We start from the raw sequence: 21,009 nt of genomic DNA on the forward strand, positions 1-21,009 counted from the left end.
AGGCGTTAATGTCGCAGGCCACCTCGAGTCGATTTGCCGGCGATCCGCCTCACGGAAGTTACTCACAGGTGCCTGGCGTACAACAACCCACGGTTGACCGTTGTACCGTTGCGTATAAACGCGTGAGATCAAAAAAATTGAAAGTATACCTAGATACGCGTTGAAGTTTTCAATTTGTGCAAACTCGCACGCTACGTACCTGCGGGCGCGTATCAGCCGGTAGACACGGCAAACCACCCCCAAACGAGACCAGTGATCGCTCCTTCTTAATCATTGGGCGTGTAAAGAGCTGAGAAATAAAACACGTGTTTCGGTAGAACATGGTGAGGCGATACGCGAGCTATCGAAAATCGGGTCGTAAAGTTGACTGGTAGTATCGTAGGGTGGTATTGAACCAACCAACTGCTAATGTATGTGCAAGTGGATGCAGGGAGTAGCATGATTTTCGCCAAGTACCATCAGTTAAGTGCTTTCGGATTCCAATGGTCTCGGGGGAGGATGAAGGATGGTACCTTCGATTAGGCACGTAGCGTGTCCCCACCCCCGCGACTCGGCCCCGCCTCTTCCGTGCGATTCAGCTCCGGCGAGAATTACGCCGAGCCGAGTCGTCGGATTTAATGCACTTTGCGTGTCGTGTGTATAACTTTAACGTGTCGTATCGTCAATGGGGGGCCGACGTGTGCGAGTATCGTGTGTCGCGGGAGTTGCAAAATGGGCCACGCGACACCATCCAGATGCGTCGGTTCCCGCGGCGGAGTCTCCGATAAGGGGGCTTGGCTTGGCTTTTCCCGGTAATTAATGGCTTTTCATTACTTGAATAAATCATCGGGACTAGGCTCGCAACGGAAACGCACTGTACTCTCTGGAAATCCGGTGCACGTGGTGTTGCATCAATAACGTTCTCTCACGTGTTGTAATTTTTGTTGAAATAATACATCACAGTACTGCAGCTCAATATGAAAAGTCATGTTTTCGATACTAGACGTGCAAAGTTCGAGAGTACACGTGCTACGGGAAATATTGCGTTCACCTTTTTCTTTCTCTGCGCGAGTATTAAAAAATTTTTCCAAACAACATTTTTCGCATACAGCCCGCCGGCTTTGAATTTCAACTCTCTGTATGTAGGTACATATCTCGCAGTGCACGCAGTTGGATTTGAACAAATGAAATTCCCGAAAATGCTTCGAAAGAGCAGATGGATTGAATTAATACAACACCGTCGACATTCGATTTGACGTCAAAGTTATCCATATTCATAGGGGCTCGCGGAACAGCGCGTTTCACGGCGTACAAGGTTCGAGGGAAAAATAGAGGGATGGAAGCATAGGCTACGCGGTAGTGAAATTTTCGCGCTCCACTGATGTTTGCCGATGGACGTTGGACGAGCGGTGCTTTTTTCGAGCATCCCCACCAGGAAAGAGTACTGCAAATTGGAAAAAATAAACACATTCCGCGCTCGTGCACGAATTGTTCTTTTTTAAATGCATACATGCACTGGTAAAAAAAAAAAAAAAAAAAAAAAAAATCGGGACTTGCGTCGATTGACCGTTTGAGAGGGAAAAAAAGCACGCTTTAATTAAATAGCTTGATATCACGGTCCAATGAGCATTCCGAGAAAAGCCCGTACTCATGAGGAAGTGTCGGAAGCACGCGCGTGTGTCGTAGTTTCATTTCGAAAGAAAGGCATTCTCTGCTTTTTCTTGAACGCGCGATGGTAACGCCGATGAAAACGTGAAAATCGGAATAAACGCTCCAAGTTGCGTGATGATGAAGTCTGGGTGCGAGCGATCGGCAATTACGGAAAGAAAACGACTGTACACTACTATGAGGGGAGCTGCGAGTGAGCGTGTTAATTTGGAAAAGCAGCCGAGCGCGAAGCGGGAGGTGGCCATTGAATTTTATGTAAAAATAGCGCGGTGGTAATTGGAAGCGTTGTTTTCCCGGTTCCATGTACGTGTGCAGGGGGTCGAGAAGTGCGCAAAAGCGTTGAAATGTTCGGCGCTACTTTAAAATGGCCCAGACGGCGACACGTGATACTCACGACGCGCGAGATTGAAAGCTCTTTCGTGACGTGTGAGTTTTGCGAGCATTTTTTGGCTTGGTTTTGCCGGATGCGACCGCTTGTTATCGTCGACGGGATTTGCGTGTGATTTTTTTACACCGACGGCTCTGATTGACAGTGAAATGGGTTATTTTTGGGGAGGTTATCGAGAATTTGTCACTTTTACACATGTGTGGCAAAATTTTCTTTTGTTCGAATCGGAATATGTATATATTTTTTTTTCTCCCACACGTGACGCATACTAGGTATTTTTGTTTCGCCTCGTTTTATCCATCGAATATTTCGCGCTTCAAAAGTGGAGTGGAAAATTTAATAAAAACTTCTTCATCAATTTTTAGTTGTTTTCCGAAAAATAATTGCACCAGCTGCATTTTGTACCATATAAAGTCACTATAGCAATCAAATTTATCCGAACCAAAGCTTGTTTTCCACACGAGTGAATACTTTTTTTTTTTTTTTTTTTTTTTCATGACATAACAGTAATAAGAACGAAGAAAAAAAAATTTTGGCAACAGGTTGTCAGAGGAACTCTTCCCGAAAGTTTCGAGAGGAAATGTGCTACATGCTCGAGTAATTGATCGTGAAAACTCAAAATTGAACCAAAAGTTTTCGCAATAAGTTATCTCCTCGCACCAGATATAAACTTTAAACTTCAGAACGTATTGTACAAACTTAATGGCTCTCGTCTAATTATTGCGAATTAGTTTTTTCACTACTACTTAGACACGTGCACCGTATATACGAATAGCGTGTAAAGAAACAGCTGACATTATGAAAGTAAACAATTCATAAAGTTTCTCGTGCGTAGTGCAATTAGGTTTTCTTTAATTAAAACTTGCGAGTAATTGTCCCAGTTAGGCAGTTAATTATTAAAAACACGGAAACTTATTCTTTTCACCAACTAACTTCATGGGTACTCCAAAACTTCTGAAAAATTCACAAACATCATTCAACTGTCCATAGTTTATAAAATAAAAAAATAAAAACTTTAATTTTTGTCCATCAGTATTTTTCGTCATTCTCTCGAGATCATCCCCATTACAGAGCAAACATTGTTTTGTGATCCTTAGGAGACAATGTATTTACTTTTTTTTTTTTATCTCTTCTAGCAATCGATCACTCGAGGGCCATTTCGGCCGAGACATGATTAATTACTACATTATGACTTTTTTATCGGTTTCAGACCAGTTACGCCGGCTATCGAAGAGAAAAGGTATACTCTAAAACGACTCTCCACCTTATTTAGCAGTTTTTTAGCAACAGCAGCTCTAGCTCACATATCCACATGTTATACAAATATGCACGACTTGTTCTCTTATTCTCATCCACTGCGCGCTGGATATGACAAAACATCATTTTATCACGAAGCCCTTGCGCAATTTTTTTTATTGCAGCTTTGACCCCACCACCCCTCACCCCAACCACATCGCCGCTATCTCACGTTTTTTTGCTCGTAACCACGTTTGCCCGATAAAATGACTTTTAAAAGTTAGCCAAGAAGTTTTAAACGCTCGCTCCTCGAGAAATGGCGACCTTATATACCAGTGAACTCTATATATTACACCAACCTCTTTAATAATAAAAACCATCCGTTTTTCGAGGAACGAGCGTCGAATATTACAATTTTATCGAGGAATGAAAGTCACCTACACACGTGGAAATTATTTTCCACCGAGTAAACAACAGCGGAATATTGATGCAAACCGTCAGAATTACGGATACGGGGGAACACCTCGCTTTGGTCGTAATTTACAACTCGAAGCTGTAAACCCTGGAATCCGGTGTATTTCCATGGACGGTTGTTTTGCGTCGATTCCTGCGCAAATTTCACGAAACTCGGGGGAAAATGATTACCATTTTCGCGCTCGCGTAACCGGAACGTTTTTACCGGTTTTTACGGTACTACCGGTAGTGAAAACGCAACGTTCGGGAGTTTCGATCTCCCTGGCGTGCACGTGAAAACACGACAGCAACGAGGGGGCGCGTTCACGCGATCTAGAGCGCGAGCATGAGCTTGGCTTGGAAAGCATCACGTGCATGCCTCATTGGCTCGGCAGAGTTATCGCTGATCGGCAAGAGCGCAGCATTTCACAATCCCGGCTTTTGTTCGCTGTATGAGTATGTAGAGGGGATCAAAAAGTAGTTGGCAAAAATGAGCAATCAACCACCACCGAGCACTCCTTCAGACAATCCATCCGAGTGCACACACTGTTCTCGGAAAATTTCACCGCACCGCATCACTGAACTAGATTATTCCTCGCTACGGAATATGTACTTGTTGGGAATTTCCCACGTGCTCTCCAGCACTCGCTCACGTTCCGTTTTAACCGGGGAGCATAGGAAATATTTGTCCTTGTGTGTGTGTGTGTGTGAGTGGAGGACCGTAATGCGTAATGCCTCGATGAGATGAAAAATCGACTGGTGCACCTATGCGCTCGCGAAACAAAGTGCATTCCTCGTCTCGGAAATGGCGCTCGCGAGAAATTACATTATCATAGCGTAGAGGCCACCCCCCTCCACCCTCGAGTGCTGCGTATCGAGGAATTTATGGCCATTGCTGCGACTTAAATTTCGAAATTGGCCCGCTCGCCGAGAAAAGGAGCCCAACGAAAAGTGTAATGCATTTATTCGGGAGAGCGAAATTCGATTCGACGCCGGAGGAATAATTGCCGGGGAAAATTTATGCCCCCGCGAATATTGAATTACACTCGTTTGTACGATTTCGTGCGTTTGCAAGTGGCAAAGTGTATCGCGACGATCGCTAACCTAAATTTTCGATGGGTACAACGAATGGGAAAATTCTCCGTTTGCTGTATGATGCATCTAAAACGACGACGCTCGGTTCTCGTAACTTTCGGCCCGAGCCAACGGCGCATTTACCCGCGTATCGATCGTCGACCCTTTCCTGAAATTGCTCTCTCGAGATCTGCCATGACATAATAACTTGTGTAATGTACGGGAGGGAGACCACGCAGCGTTTAAAAGGGACTTGAGCGACTAGTAATTTGATTGAACAATCTTGCTCACCGGAGATTCAATTTAACTTTATTGTCCCCCTACATTGTGTAATCAAATGTCAAACAATGGCTCCTCTTGGCTTTAATTTCTATTGCTCCGTAATGCTTATATACCAGAACGCGGGGCCAATAAAAAATAGTAATCGCAAAGTAACAGTATACTCATTTACAAACAAGTAGTACAAACGGAGTATAGTCAGACGCGACTTTCGGGAGGCATAGATTGAACAAACGCGTGACCCATCCACGAAATATGCAATTTCATCGTTTTTTGAATCAAATTTAGAAAATATCCTTCAATCTCGGGCAGGTCGAAGGACACTACCGTGCATTCTCACGTTCTCTAGCACTCACGCTAAGCCAGGCTAAACGGCACACATCCCTCATTAGAGCATAGGTCACTATAGTACGGTGAGTGGGAGAGACGCAAGCGGCAGAGGAGCGAAAGTTTTTGCAGCACCTACTTTGAAGTTTGCCCCTTCTATCGTAACACAACGACACACGAGGCCGACGGTCGATACCCGCGGGGAAGATTTTTCTCTGTACAACATCGGATCGCTCGAGTTCGGGGGAGGCGGGCGCGCGCACTTTGAATTTCCCGGGGATTTTTGATTGCAAGCCAGGCTACGTGTTCGGAAAGACCGAGCGCCGATAATTTCATTGCGCGGCCCTTTCGGGGATGCCCGGCACGCCTGCGGGGGGTAGTTAAATTTGCCGAGAGGGGGTTATTTCGAGCAACTTTTAATTTCTCGCGCGACGTGATTCCGCCGATTTTTAGCTCGAAGTTGCGAGTGTTTTTGTTTGGTTTCTTCTTCGCTTCCTCTTTTCACACGCGCTAGATTTTCTCCCCGAATTTCGAGTGCACCAAATGGCACGGCGTACAATGGAAAAAAGTAGAAAATGTCAAAAGTTCGAAAAACGATGGGCACTTATCACTCTAGCTTGAAGCACTCACCTTTCATCTGCATTCCAATGCTGATGAGCGGACTGGCTACACGCGAAAGATATATTATGCGCTTGAATAGAACTTTTACTTTCAACTTTTTCTCTCTTTGCCTTCAATAATCATGTGTAATCAAATCGTTAATAATTACAGAAACCACTCTCGTCCGAATGCCAGCGAAAACGAGTTAAGTATATACGTATAAAACTTTAGTAGATTCTGCATTTTTTCTTATATAGAAATCTCTATATCTGTCCGCAATGAAGCACCGATGTATTAGCTGCAAATGCATGTGTCAACCTACCGAAACGTTTGTTGACTATGGAAACTAATATTAATATGCATAGAATAATTTTTTTTTTTCCAATCAGTCAGAGTTGCATTTTTCAACGACACGTGGATGCGACGCACATATAACGTGCTGAGAATGCTATACCACTTTGTATCTCTTTATCACGATTATTTCATAGCTATCTAAATTCACAATGACTTGCATTAGTATTATCTGTGGTACCTATGCACCGACAAAACACAAGAGCAACCGAGATGCTTTCTTTTTTTCATGATATATAGGAATGGCATATATATTTTTATTACTATTTCTATCATCTCTACCGTTTATTTTTAACAATGATTCTTTCACTTTTTGAATGACGTATTTTTAATACAATTTTTTTTTTCTTTCATTTCTGAAAGTATATCTATTGCTACGACGTGCGAATCTTGAAAATTAACCTGGGAATTAATATTTGGCTGTACTCCCTATCTCTTGCATTCAAGCTGGTGTCGGTATGCATTTTCTGAATAGCCTTTCATACGAGGCAAAAAAAAATTAATATAGCTAGAAAACGTAACCTTAATATTCTGGCAGCTTGCCCAGGATTCTAGAGTCAATTTGACACCAGAATTAAACTTATTTTTAGCTCTTGCATTTTTCATACCATTTATTCCGACTAGCACAAGAATCCAACAAAGATTTTTCATGTAGTACATAATTAATTATTTTCGCTTCAAAAATACTTTGGTTTTTAATGACTGCATTATTCACAAGAACTTTTCAACTCGTCCTATTTCTACAACTTATGAAATTTTAATACCTTGCACAATAGTATAAATAATTACCAACATCCTCAATTATCTTTTCGCATAAAGTTTAAATCAACAAATTTACACTTTAAATTTTGTTTTATGACATTTGAATTTTCATTTGTGTCCTCTAGTATGGATCGCACTATCCGTCCCGATTGCATGTATACCAACATAAACTTTATTAATTTCAACTGCTGTATGAATTAATTCAGCAACAATATTATAAACTTCTCAGGATTTGCTTATTTTGTTCGAATTAAAATCTTGCGTTAAAATATTTAAACTCATCAGCTTTTAGTTGATTGTTTATTAGGTTTCGTAATAATGTTCAACAAATTTTTTTTTTCATTATAATTTGTTAAATTTTATCTCGAGAAGAATAAAAATCGATAAAAAACGTAAGAATTTTCCGACGATATGGTTTTCCTGGTAGCAAAGCAGGAAGTTTTCCACGTATCGTACAGCTGATAAGGTAGAGCTTGCAAGCTGTCGGTATATTTCCAGGGGTGGTCGGAGATAAGAGGGAAATTCACCCGAGCCGAGGGAAGATAATATAAATGTGACACTTTGGGGTCGTGCTGCGATCTGCTCGAGCCAACGAGAGCGGATAAAAATTATTGAGTGTGCTCTCGGAAGCTGCAGTTGGCTGTGCCTTACACAGGGCTTTCTTTGGGAATACATTTTTCATCGCAAGAGATGGCGTCTTTGAAGCGCTCACGCCTCTCTATTGACCGGTCGATGATGTCTACCATTGCCCGAGGTTAGACCAAGTTTACTTTACTGAGGAGAAAAACGTAATCATCAGCGTCGTATCTGCACATGTTTATACGTGCATACGTTTATAACTTAGGAAGAGACAGCGGATTGTGTGGAATCAATTTTTTATTACTACTGACATTATTGGAACTTGTTACACCGATACGGGTTATTTTGACGCTTTGATGGCTATTTTACTCGAATACATGATATTTTTTCAAGTCTTTTTTTCAGCGATTTCTTACACGTAATTTTGAAAGTTCTTTTTTATTTCTTTTTTTTTTAATTTACATTTAATTGAAAGCAGCTTTTAACCTGTTACAACCAGTTTTTAAAGAAAATTACTTTCTTAACATCACAATATTACTTGCTCTAATGGCGTACTTTTTATCCTTAACGATTCTAGATGACGATAAAAAAAAACTTTAAAGGACCTTTTCATTGCTTTTTACCGAAATGAGAAAAAATCTTTTATTTCGATAAATTGAAACTTTTTTAGTCTTTTACAAACCTTAATCAGAATTTTTTTTAAATGCTGTGTGTGTCTATACTCTGTATACTTTGACCGTCTGAAATATAATATCGGAAAAATATAAAACAAACCTAATAAATAATTTCAGTTTTCAAATGGAAAAAACATTTGTAATAATGTATATACATTTAAATCTGTATCAAATATACATGTTACTAAAATCATCGGAAACTACTTTTAATTGAAAATAATCATAACTCTAAATCTGTTGATTTTCTGAAATTATACCCTTAAATAAATTTTTAGGGTTTAGCTAAAGCTTGAGGCGGCCGAAATACCACTAAATATTATTACTGTAAAAGTAAAAATCAATAGCGCTACACTCATTTATAACAATTAATATCAACACTTTGCTTGGACTAATATATAATAATTAACATTCGATGAGGTCTTGAGGTCAAACTTTTGAAAACAGTAGATATTCAGAGTTTAAAAAGTTTACTGTTCAGATGCTACATAATATTTTTTATTTCAGAAAAAAAGGTAGTATAGTTTTATTCGATCGTTATTGTGGTAAAATTGTTCTTTCAAGCGGAAAATAAAATTGGAAAAAATGCACTCACATGAAATATGTGTAAAAATAAAATTATTGAGAGCGTTTATTATCTGGGTACTTGGAACGCTACCACTGACCAACATAAAAAATATTATAACGTCAATATTAAAGCTTCCATCGTATGTGGTGTATTTTAGAGGAAACTTGATACAATCTACGGTTTAGTTATAATCTTGGTTTTGACTTATGAATAGTTTTATTTAACTATACTAAAATTATTTAACAATTAATAAGCTTAGTTTCACTTCATAGTTTATTAAAAAATTTGAGCGCGCGGTGGCTCGGTCGACTGGGTCGTGGATTGGCACGCGGGAGACGGTGGTTCGATTCCCGGCCAGTGCGACTTTCGGGCAAGTACCTCTGTGATTTTTACATGTGCTTTTTCACCACGCAATGCTCCTCGAGGTGGGTTTACGCGACCTCCTCGCATCAAAATTGCCTATTTCCCCTACCCCCCCTCCTGTAATGGGAGGACTCCCATCCAAGTGCTGAGTGCCCATAGTAGTGCCCTTATTAAAAGGAGCCGGACGTAGAGCACTATAATGAAAAAAAAAAAATTTATAAAATTTTCATGGTAATTTTATTCACAAAATATTGATCTCGTATCATATTTCATCAAATTCAATTTTTACACTTGTTATTATTTTACCGGTCATACGGGATAAATATACTTTGTTTGAAAAAATTGGAAATAATTAGTTGTTTTTCAACCTTAATACAAACGATTGGATCACATGGTATGGAAATCTAAAATTCTATAAAGTAAAATTAGAAAAAATATTAAAAAAAAAAAAAAACTAGCTTTATTCCTTCAATACTTTGAGAAAAATGAACGAACGACTGACAAAAAAAGCAAAATTGTCAAAATCACGAGGTAAATAATTCAAAGGGAGTGAAAAAAAACTGCGTTGGTTGGTTAGTTCAAAGTAAAAAATTTCTTTCGTACTGATGCACGTGACCCAGATACGTGTACTGTTACCAAGGTATTTAGAAGCATACGTATTTCTGTAACATATGCGCGATTCTCTGTGTGTCAAAGCAAAGTCTCGTCTTGCAAGCATTGATCGTCTTTTTCTGGCGCTGTAAGTAACTCTTTTTTCCTTCTTTTGCCAGAGTTGAGCAGAAAGCGTCTTTTTCATGAAAGTTTCAGTTATTTTAGCGATTTAAATAGAGTTGAGATTCATGCAACTTTTTTTTGTGTTTTTTTTTCTAACATGAAAATAATAAAAAAGACTGATTGTGAGGATTTTCATATTATTATTATTTTAATACTTGTGAGTGCATTCAAACTTTTTCGTACAAAAGCGTGTTTTATTTTTTGATTTAAACTGCCGTTGCCTTAAATTAGCGAGCACCACTATTCCTCTACATTTTCGCAACAACGACGATAACGACATGCATGCAACGTCGATGAATCTCACTGATTAACTCCGTACTGGCTAGAAAATTAATGCGTCGGTTATTTCGACACGCACATGCGAGACCCACTTGGAAAATAGTGCCAGGACAATTTTCAACTTTAATCTCCCAATTTGCTTAGCAATATCTCTCTTGATGTTTTGAATTTTTAACGTATAGCTAACAGCTGAATTCGCGTCATCAAATATATTTGTTTTTGTTGAAAGTGATGAAGAAATACTTAAAACGTGAACAATTTGTTTTTTATCAAAACTCAATATGCATTTTTCATTTATTTTCGAATAAATTATTTTATTTACATTTATACATGTTTATACAAAAATTTAAAACACATTTTATCTTTTTCAAACTTTAAATTGATGTTTCTTAAAATATTGTTTAAAAGTGAATGCTACATTTATGATGTCATTAATTTTTTGACTGTTCAAACTAGAAATTATTCTATGAATTTTTTTGCTATTTAAACAAGTACAAGAAATCAGATTTGGAACGGTATTGTAAAATTATAAACAACTGTACCCTGTTTATAATAGCATCTACATTATATTTAGATGAAAGTGAAATATGTTTATTAATACCCGTTTTGTCACCTCAAATATCATTATGTTCAAAACTTTAACTAATTTGTTTTTCCTAATTTTTACAGAAAATATATTTTCAAAGTTGTCATTTTACAATTTCTTCTGAGTAATATGGCGATGATAGGATTATTATTGGCCATTTAATCTATATCAAAAAATCAGGATTAATGTACACATTCATTTCAAATACAAATAATATATACATCTGTTAAGTACTATCCAATTATTGGTTTTAAAAAAATCAATATGTAATGTTATATTCGAGGCTACATTTGTATGGGAAATAATTACGATAATGCGTATGTTAAAACATTCAATTTTAGTAATTAGTAAAACAATATTATTACAATATTTATTACGAAGGTAGTAAAAAATATAAGATTTCTGTCATTGTTCAAACGTTTTAGTTTATTTAGTATGTAATTTATAGTATGTAACGAAGATTTTTCACAAAAATAAAATCTTTAAAAGTTCATTACGACACAATACTCTGTAAATTGTTATCACCACATATTTTAAAAAGTGCAGTTTTTGTACTATACAATAAAAGCGTAAATCAAAGCTTTTACAACCAATTTAAAGTTTAAAATCAAATTGATAGACTCGATACTTAAATAATACTACTGAAACAAATAATGGTGCTCTAAATCGTTTAATAAATCTACTGGTTAGTGCTTGCGTAAGACTAATAAATTTAACATTTCACGAAAAACCAAAGTTTAGTCTAAAATTTTGATTGAATATTCAAAGTTTAATTGAGGATTTCGCTAGATAAATTGTTTTATGAGATAGTTAAATGAGATCGATAAAACTTTAGGCAAAATGTAAATTGCGTCATTAACACCATAATTGAGACAAAGTGCATAGCCCACACATGGTTGTACGCCCGAATGATCAAATCGGATGGAAAAATCAAGTAAACGCTGATTGCCACAAGTACAGACTGGAATCCTTCAGCCGAACCCGTGAAATAACGTATCCTCTAAAATTTCGAAAAAAATGACGCTTCCATTTCACCCTCTGCAACTATTTGTTCACGAGAAGACAAAGGGGCGATGAGAAATTTCGCTTAGGTTAAAAAAAAAAAAAAAAAAAAAAAAATTGCACAACGTATCCGTAAGCGACGTGCCGTCATTACTCGAACCAGCGACGAAAGCCCGCCGCTCTTCGGCAGATTTATAAGCCCGGCCGTAAATAACGAAAGCCGAGGTGCACCTGCGTGCGTGTACATCAAAAGCCCAAGAACAAAGCAAACGGGTAAAATTGAAGCGCCTCGCCATAAATAATTCGCTACGCTTCCCTCCCATCCCTTATATACGTACATGGCGCGAGAAATACGCGCTGCACTTTTATCCCCCCGCCCCCTAACTCTGCTAATCTCGATCCTTTGTTCGGGGCACTGCAGCGTGAATTTCAAATTCCGAGCTGACACTTATTCCCTACATTAAACATTCGAGCGGGAGATGGTCTACGGCAAAAATGCCCCCAGCTCGCTGTTCCGCGAAAATTATCGGCTTTATAAATCCATGCGATTAATTTCTCGCCTTTGCCTACGCGATCTCAATGTATCATATATATATATATACACGTAATGGGACGTATTTTCCGATCTCAATTGAATCGAGATCTATATGTTGATTTATTTGGTTAATCCCGATGCCCCACTGCACGAGAGTGAAATTCAATCCAAAGAAATGGTTTCAGGTGGAAAGAAAGGCACAAATGGCAATGGGCCATAAATTACGCGATGTGTACAAAAAGTTGTCGAAAACCACGAATCGGAGGTAAAAAAAACCCCCCAAAGACAATCAAGGTCACACCGGGAGGGAAATATTTTAATTTTCACGTGCCATTACTCACGGGCCTCGAAGAAAGCCCCCCCCCCTTGAGCTCAACCGCATGTATAAACATCACCAGCTGGCACGCGCAGGCAGGGGTACACGTATACCCAAACCGACTCATGGGGTGCCCGAAAAGAGACGGAGGAGAGGCTCGTTGCAAGCTGCCCCCACCATATACACGTTCCGTTGCTCCCCCCCCTTTTTTCCCCCAAGATGGCGCGCCACTTGTAGAGCAGTCCGTAAACGCGAGCTTACGTATATATACTCATTGTGCCCCGTTGGAAGCTCCGTAGCACGTTAACGCTGCGTATCAACATGCAACGCTATTAATTAACGCGCTCACGCAAGGGAGCCCGCTGCAGTCACCTTTCGCTCACGCACGCATGATTACAAACACCCGTAGGGGGGGTGGCGGGGCACGTGCGGTATTATTTATACGCGCCCCACATCGGACACGCGCGTGCGAGCGAGGAAAGGAAAAGAAGCGCCAAATTGATATACGTAATGGCGTTGCAGCGGATGCACCGTAATAATAATTAAGTTTCGTAAGCATCACGCGGACAAGTGAGGAGTAAGCTTGACAGTAGCGGGGGTGGGTTTAACGACACGAGCTTGTCCGTCTGGCGGTCCAGAGCCCAGCCCGGTGTAGCAGGGGAGAGCAGCGCTGGGCGCACGGGGCGTATACCCACGGCTGCACGTATATACACGACACGGCGAGCCTCGCCGGCAGACGCTCAGTAAGTAGTACGACTCCGCTCGGGTCAGACCTGCCGCGGTGGAAGACTCGGGGGAGCAACAGGCTCGATTGGTGTTACCTTTGTTCGGGGCTTTTTCTCGCGGAAGGAGTATGCCATCCAGGAGGACTTTTTGCCGGTGGCCGCCTCTGCCGTCAGTCGAGTCCAGCAGGGTTGGGGCGCCGCCGCTGGTTATTGCACGCGCGCAGTGCTAGTACACCTGTGTACGCGGTGCTGGGTTGCGTAGTAGCGAGTAGTACGAGCTGAGCGTATACGTATTTTGTTTTCGCGGCGAGTGTGTGCTCGGGCTCCGGAGTTGCGGCGTCGCAGGATTTTTGCGGCCCCTGATGGACTTTGTGCGTCGGCTGTGATTAAATGGGGTCGACCATCAATGAGGTTTGCCTGACTTTTTCACGCTTTTACAGTCCTTTTTTTCATGGCTTTCTCTTTTTCCATGTGTGTGGTTTGTTCGCGGCAAGTGCAGAAAAGTATCAGTAGTTAGCGCTCGACTTGATGAAACGATTAGGATTTTTTTGTACCCCTCTTTTTTTTCTTTTTTTTTTTAAATTGCGTGAATTTTCAAAATCCCTGAAGTCATAAAAATGCAATTATTCAGAACGCCAGCTTCACTCGAGGGATGAAAAATTCCTTTCGCATTCCGATCATGGCATTTTATTCGCGCTTACGATTAAAGTTATATTTTTTAAATCGTGAGAATTAAATTATGGTTCAGCATTGTGATGGATTTTAATGGCAACTTTGCGTCGTTGATGTTAAAAAATACAATGGTAACAACTATCGGTGCTTTTTACCTCGAAACAGGTAGATATAGAGAAAGTATTACACTGATCGATGAAAATATTGATCGCCTATTTTTTGACTTTGAGTATGGAAAAAAAAAAAAAAATTTACGCTCAATTTTTTGAAGACGTAACTTTGTTTATAAAATCCATAAAAACGCGTTTTCATAGGTCGCGCTGATTTTTTAAATTTAGGTTGCTTAAAATTAAAAATAAAAACTAATTTTACAGACAACGATAAATATTATTATTTAATAAGTGATTGATTCATTAAGAATAATTTTATGAATTAAAACATACACAATGCTCTCTTTTGTATTTGATAGAGAAAATAATAAAGTTTAATCAACGCGTGTAATAAGATCAGATATAAGATATAGTATTTCATTGAATTTACATCTAAATGCGTAATAAGTCATTAGTTGTGTTACTACTATTTACACAGTGTTGTAAATTGATCATATAATATAATATATTTTGCGTTTGAAGCTGTTACACAATTTTTCTCCCAATAACAAGGTCTCACTTACAAGCCCATGAATCGATATCCGTTACAGAAAATAAGAAAAAAGACCCCATCGATTTACGTGACGCGCCATTGAAAAAAAAAAAAAAAAAAAAAAATCGATAACCAGAAGAAGCAGACAATTTCGCTCGAAAATTCTTTTCCACCGCGGGGTGAGAGATATTCGCATTCTTAAAAGTCAGATTTTTGCCGAGCACAGGCAGGAAAGGAGGGAGGCCATTTGAAAAATCAACGTGTCTTCGGACGCATGTAGGGGACGTTATGTATATTTGCGCTTCGAGGCCTTTTTAAATCTCGTTACTTCGATGCTCCTTTCGACGTATACTCCCTTTTTTTTTAAGGCAAGATAATCCCAGAACTCGCGCAGTGAGATACTGCTCTCATCTTTCAAGTACCCTTTTCCTCTCCAACTGATAGTCACTGTATCTTCACCGTCAAGTACTCTCGAACACGCCGTAGTCACCCCACCCCCTCGAGCGTACTCTCAAAACGAAGTTGCTCAGACGATAAAAAAAAATCCCGCTAATAAATTCCCAGACCCGATTATGGGAGTCTGGTGGGGCGGAAAAAAAAGGTTTTATTCGATCTTCACGGCTCAATTAACAGCGCGCCTACCCCTGGCAGCCAAAAAAAAGCCCGACGGAATTCCCGAATCACGCGAGCGCAACACGTGGTCGAGCGCTATCGCACCTACACGCAAACTCTGCAAATAGCGCTAACCAAAGGACCCCCCTGCTCCTGTACGCCGGAGGCTTTTTTGTCAGCGACACGGCCTCTGTACACGTCACTTTGAGCGATTTCGTTAGCTCATCGATTAAGAATCGTCGCTCGACCGGCACCAACCAAATCGCTCCACTCGCCCCAGCGAACCTGGTCTCGCTTGGCCTGTCCAAGCCTTTTTCAACTCTTCAGCCACTGTATTCAGATGAGAAAATCCATAAAAATGCAATCACTCACGGGGTATGGAAAATCTCCGCTAATTTCCGAGGCATCCCAGTCTCACCCCGCAAGGATCAGACGCGGCTTGAACTTCGATATGCGCATTCCTGGGGCGCACGACCCACTTGAACCACTCCAGTCTCGAGCTTCCCGAGTCTTCCCATCGATCCACGCTTCTGTCCTTGGTCCGCGACGGACGATTGTCACGAGAGCCGTCCGAATGAAAAAAAAGCAGCTGGAAGCCAAAGTGACCATTACACATACCTCTCCTTGGCTTCACGACCGGCACGAAGGGACGAGCTACTGAATTTTTCCACCGTGGGGTACTTTTATTTATGGCACACAACTATACGCTCATCAATTTCGCCTTTCGATTGACCAATGGTTGACAAGCGGTGGGCTCTCGCGATTAAACATCATTCGCGACGAGCAGGAAGCATCTGGAGGAGACGGGAGAGTTTGGCGAGGATTAATGGTCTCGGAAAGTCAGAGTCCCTCGCAAAGAAGGGATTTTCCCTTCGGACCGAGATTCCTCGGTTCGTTTTTCCCGTGGATTCGCTGTTGCCCGGCTGCTCGAGGATCCAAATGGAAAAGGACTAATTTTTCGGGAAATAATTAATAGTCGGTGCGTGCCTGCCCCCGACGCACGACCCATTCGTCCACCCGGCGAGCGAAGGGCCACCTCAGCATTTATCGTCGTAAATTACCCCCAGCGACGTTTCTCATCAACGCAATGGGGCAGGCGTTCCGGGGGTCCTTTTTCCCCCTCGCCTACGGCCGACAGTTGCGATTACCTCGGAGTGAAACACCCAGTTAACGGAGACACCCACGGTCGAATACCCAAACATCCAAACTTTGTAACAGCACTACGGCCGATTCGTCAACTACTACAGCCTTTGGTGTCAATGGGTCCAAGTTGCGATCACGTGCCAACGATAAATTTAATCCGAGGAAACAAACTTGGCGTGGATGATGTTTAGCAAAACGTCGTGCATGTACACCCACGGGAATGGATGGGCGATTCTTTATCCGGTTAACCGGAGTATGTACATAAAAAGCGGGGCGCATCAAATTTCACGGCTCGTAAAGCAACATCGCGGGAGTGGTTGCTCCGTGGGATTCGAAATTGAAACAAATGACCGGGAGGAGCTTCTTGCGCAGCGGCGAGTCGTTACGGGCGCGTGAAACGGAGGTCTTTTGCGCGGACGATTCGAGATTCAATTTGCGATGGCAGTAGTTTCCAGAGCCGATGGGCCGCCGCGTATAAAGAGGAGCGCTAATGAAACGGGCCCTGAATGGCCTGCAATCGCGCGCGTGCGATGATGTTTTGTTTTCGGCGTGACGAGCCAGCCGATATTATCGACAGCCGTAGGTACATCTATGGTGATGAGGATCAATTGAATGCGATTTCGAACATTAATGTACTCGCTTTTGTGGACAGCCGCCCTTTTCGGAGACCAATTTTTGGGTGTCTCCTTTTTTTCCTCGTGAGATTAGGATGATATGGGACCAATGTACTTGAAAAACGTCCAATGAATATGCACACCACCAAACAGACCGTACAAGAGGCAATAGATAGTGCCGATGGAAAAACAAAGTTAGCTTGGCCCGAGACAGGTCATTCTAATGCAAATGGGGCAAAAACAACACAGAATTTGGAGAGGAAACAATCCTCGCTGCTCGACTCCAAACAAAAGAACTCACTACGGTCCTTTGGTTTGAAAATTAAATTACGCGCTGATTGACGCTGATTTCGTAGGTGGAGATTGGTTTTGGCCGCTGATAAATATCACTTGTACGAAGGTAAATATTAAATTATCAAACAGAGTTGCAAATTCCGTCATCGGGGAAATACAAAAATGTATCAGTTTTGTCCACAAGAAAGTGCGGAATCAAGTTAAGAGTGCATAATTGTTCTTATATACGAGCGCCAAGTAGAACAGCCCCGACACGGTCAGACCGCGTATATAGACCCCCAATGTAATTCGTTCTTCAATTAGCGTTGTTTGCCGACTTCTCGTATTTCCCGAGGGACTCGCGGGTCGAAACAATATTTAATTGGACGTGTTATTTGCCGCTCGCGCGAGTAAATAAAGTTACAAACGGGGAGGATTGGCTGCCGGCGGAATCTCGAGAGCCAGCGCATCTCGGTCTTGGAAAGTAATTTCCAACGGCTTTGGTTGGCAAATGAAAATGCACAAGTTCTCTATCCACGAGCCATACCTATCGATGCAGGATTTTTTTTTTTTCATACCACAGGAACAGTTAAATATTAGGATCGCAGCAGTTTAAGCTGTAGAACTCGTTAGTGACAAAAAGAGAGATGAAATTGATGAAAAAAAAGGCGCTAGTGAGGTCGGAAAATGAGTTTCGTAATTTCGTACGCAGGTACCCTCGAGCACGGATATGAGGTACCTGTTGCATCCTCTCGCTCCCTCTTCCAGCGATCGTCCTTTTTCCCCCGCAAGATGAGTTATTAGAGAAAGTTATAACCACGTCTGGGCCGAAATGTAGCTCCCACCAACGTCGATCGACTCGAGGAGCGCACAAAAGTCGTTCACGGTGGTATACTTACCACTACGTGCCTCGGTTCAGCTGATCTCGGATTTCTCGACACCCCCGTGACGTTGCGTTCGAAAAGGATGTACCGAAGCGATAATGGAATCATAAAAATCACTCGGCTCGAATTGGCTCTGTCCGATTGGTTTTGTAAATGTGTTATTCTATCCCTCTTCCTGACGGCTCTACCTACTTATATCGTACGTGATTTCAACAGGACTCAACCCGAACAGTTTGGGACAGCAAAACATCTCATGAGGGAGATTTAAGTAGTACAGCCCGAGTTTGGTCGGACGCACGGATGAAAATGCGTAAACATTCGACACGACCATTCCCCGAACAATCACAACGAATAAAAACCGTTTCATCGACAGTGGAAGCAGTAGCGTGGCTATAGCTCAGGAAAAAAGAAAGAAAAAAAAGTTAATATAGTACAACCCACACGGCTCCTAGTGTACGCGCTTTCGCTGTTACTACCGTCGCTCGGGGAAGGAAAAAAAAGAAAAGCAAGAGAAGGGAGGGGCATCCCTAATGACTCTGGCCGAGTGAAAGGGACTTCCTTTTCTTTCTCATCGACGAGTGGGTCTCCCGTTTTCCTCTATTTTTAATACCCAGCGAGCCGGGCACTCGAGGAGGGAGCCCAGTCGGGCTTGGCGGAGAAAATTCAAGGAAGGAAAATTATTCTCTCGAGCCGAATGCCGTACAGACCGAGGTTTAAAAATAATAATAATAATAATAAGAGCAGCAACAACGATAGCGGAAGTGAGCAGTTGGGGGGTGGAAAAAAAGGTTACTCCGACAATAGAGCGTCTTTTGTTACCCACACAGAGAGGAGGAGGGGATAAGTCGTGGCTAAGCCACCGAAGGAAGGAGACAATGGTCCAACTACTACGTGCGCCTGCACCACCGAGACCAAAAACACCAGAGCCAACCGTGTGATATCGGAGAAAAGTTTTTTTCATCGAAGTCGAGGCGATCAAGGAACACACACCCTTCGATCTTACACGCGAGTTTCGAAACTATCCATTTCCCCCTTTTGCTAAGTGTATAGCAGCTGCAACTACTTTAGCGCTCGCAGCTTCTCGGCTTCCTTTCCTCTCGTACTTTGTCACTGCTACCCCTGCAGGTACGGTTACGCTCGACCTCGGAGCACTTACACCCAAGCTCGCGTCCCCTCCCCTTTTGAGATCGTGATGAGCTTCTTCCACCACGTGCATCTTCGAATCGTTTCACCTATCCAAAGTTTTCCACCTTTACTGTTTACCGTCTCTTTTACCGCTGTGTTATTTTAAGGAAAAAAAATCAAGTGCAATAGTTGGTATATCTGTATCGTAGGTATCAATCGGACCGCGGTGCTAAGGCTACTGGCAAGACCATTTCTGATACCCAATCGAACTTAGTTTTAATTTACTCGGCGCTGGGAGATAGCAGCGGTGGCTCATCAAAAAGTTCACGAAGCTCGTTTTCTCGCACACGTATAACTTTGCACGTGTACGTACGAGCTCCTCGTCCACAGTAGCGTCCTATCGGGCGTACATCATCGCACGTTTTGTTTTCACCACCACCACACTCGCGACTCCATTCTGTTGTGTTCGAGACAAGAGACGGACAAGCAGAGAGAGAGTCAGTCTCTGCGCATCCCTATGTCGGAATAATAAGCCTGCGCCCACGTTACGCGGAAAATTACCGACGCGGCCGAGCCCCGCAGCCACAAGTGATTCCCCCACGGCCGCGGAGCAAAGCCTTATTCCTTTGCTCGCGCGTGTTTGCGTGTTTATTGCCAGTACCTACTGCCGTTTCACTTTGGCTAGCTCCCCGTGTCTCTCCTTCGGCTGCCTTGCGGTTCACCCTGGGATATATATGGATCTCACGCGAAGCATCGTCTTCTGTGCCAATTTTTTCATGTGAGTTTGCCACGGTGTTTCTATCTATACTCGCTTATAAAATTTTTTCACGATTATTGTTACTGGCGCAGTCACTCGAGCGAATATACGAGATGTATTTACTTGTTGGTTCGTCGAGCGCTGCACCCACCAACATTTGACGCATTTCTAAGCTGAGAGTGAAAAAAAAAAAAAAAAAAAAAAAAGTTTACGATAGCAGGAGATTGAATTATTAACGGTACGTAATGGCGTGTTTGCGCGAAAAGTTAAAAAACAATCTCGGGCCATCTGAGGGGGAAAAAAAGCGAATAATCTCCCTCGTATCGGGTAAAACAAAAAGAAGGAGGCGGAGAGTGATTGGCCGAGCGCATTTCTAGGATGAATTTTTCCCCTCCCCCTTTCTTTTTTCATCCCTCGTCAAATAACCCGGGGGAATAACTGCTCCCACCCTTTTTTTTTTTCCCTCCCGCTTCGGTATAGCCCGTACAGGGGGTAGCAGTCACTTGGGCGTTAGGTCGCGTGCTCGGGGCGTATTACGGCGCACTTTTCTCTTATAAAATGCTGGCGATGGGTATTTGAAACGAGAGCAAAAATGAGATGCGGACTCTTTCGGAGGATTAGACCTAGGGTTGTTTGGGGAGATTTAATGAATTGTGCCAGGTGGAGGGTGGGGGGGTTGTTTACGATGGAACGTTATTATATTTTTTTTTTTTCATATTTTTATTGTTATTGGTAGGGTCGGAGGTAAGACGGGGCTGGCAAAGGTGGTTAA

At 41.9% G+C, this 21,009-nt stretch overlaps 1 protein-coding gene across 9 annotated transcripts in view; it reads left to right on the forward strand.

The window, feature by feature from the left end:
* Syt7 (Synaptotagmin 7) overlaps window positions 1–21,009 on the forward strand; it is a 140,991-nt gene that overhangs the window by 96,817 nt on the left and 23,165 nt on the right. For 2 of the 9 annotated variants that reach the window (XM_014351959.2, XM_014351961.2), the window contains exon 2: window positions 3,246–3,275. The exons of 6 other annotated variants lie outside the window; for them this stretch is intronic. In XM_014351959.2, the coding sequence (XP_014207445.1) occupies window positions 3,246–3,275 (30 nt within the window). Of the gene's footprint in view, window positions 1–3,245; window positions 3,276–13,562; window positions 13,927–21,009 lie in introns of those variants that run through there. One more of the 9 variants, XM_014351960.2, reaches the window with a different exon arrangement.

The sequence above is a fragment of the Copidosoma floridanum genome, unplaced genomic scaffold, assembly GCF_036245765.1.
Source record: "Copidosoma floridanum isolate Cflo_tuat_1 unplaced genomic scaffold, Cflo_Japanese_pri ptg000014l, whole genome shotgun sequence".
Classification (NCBI taxonomy): Eukaryota; Metazoa; Arthropoda; class Insecta; order Hymenoptera; family Encyrtidae; genus Copidosoma; species Copidosoma floridanum.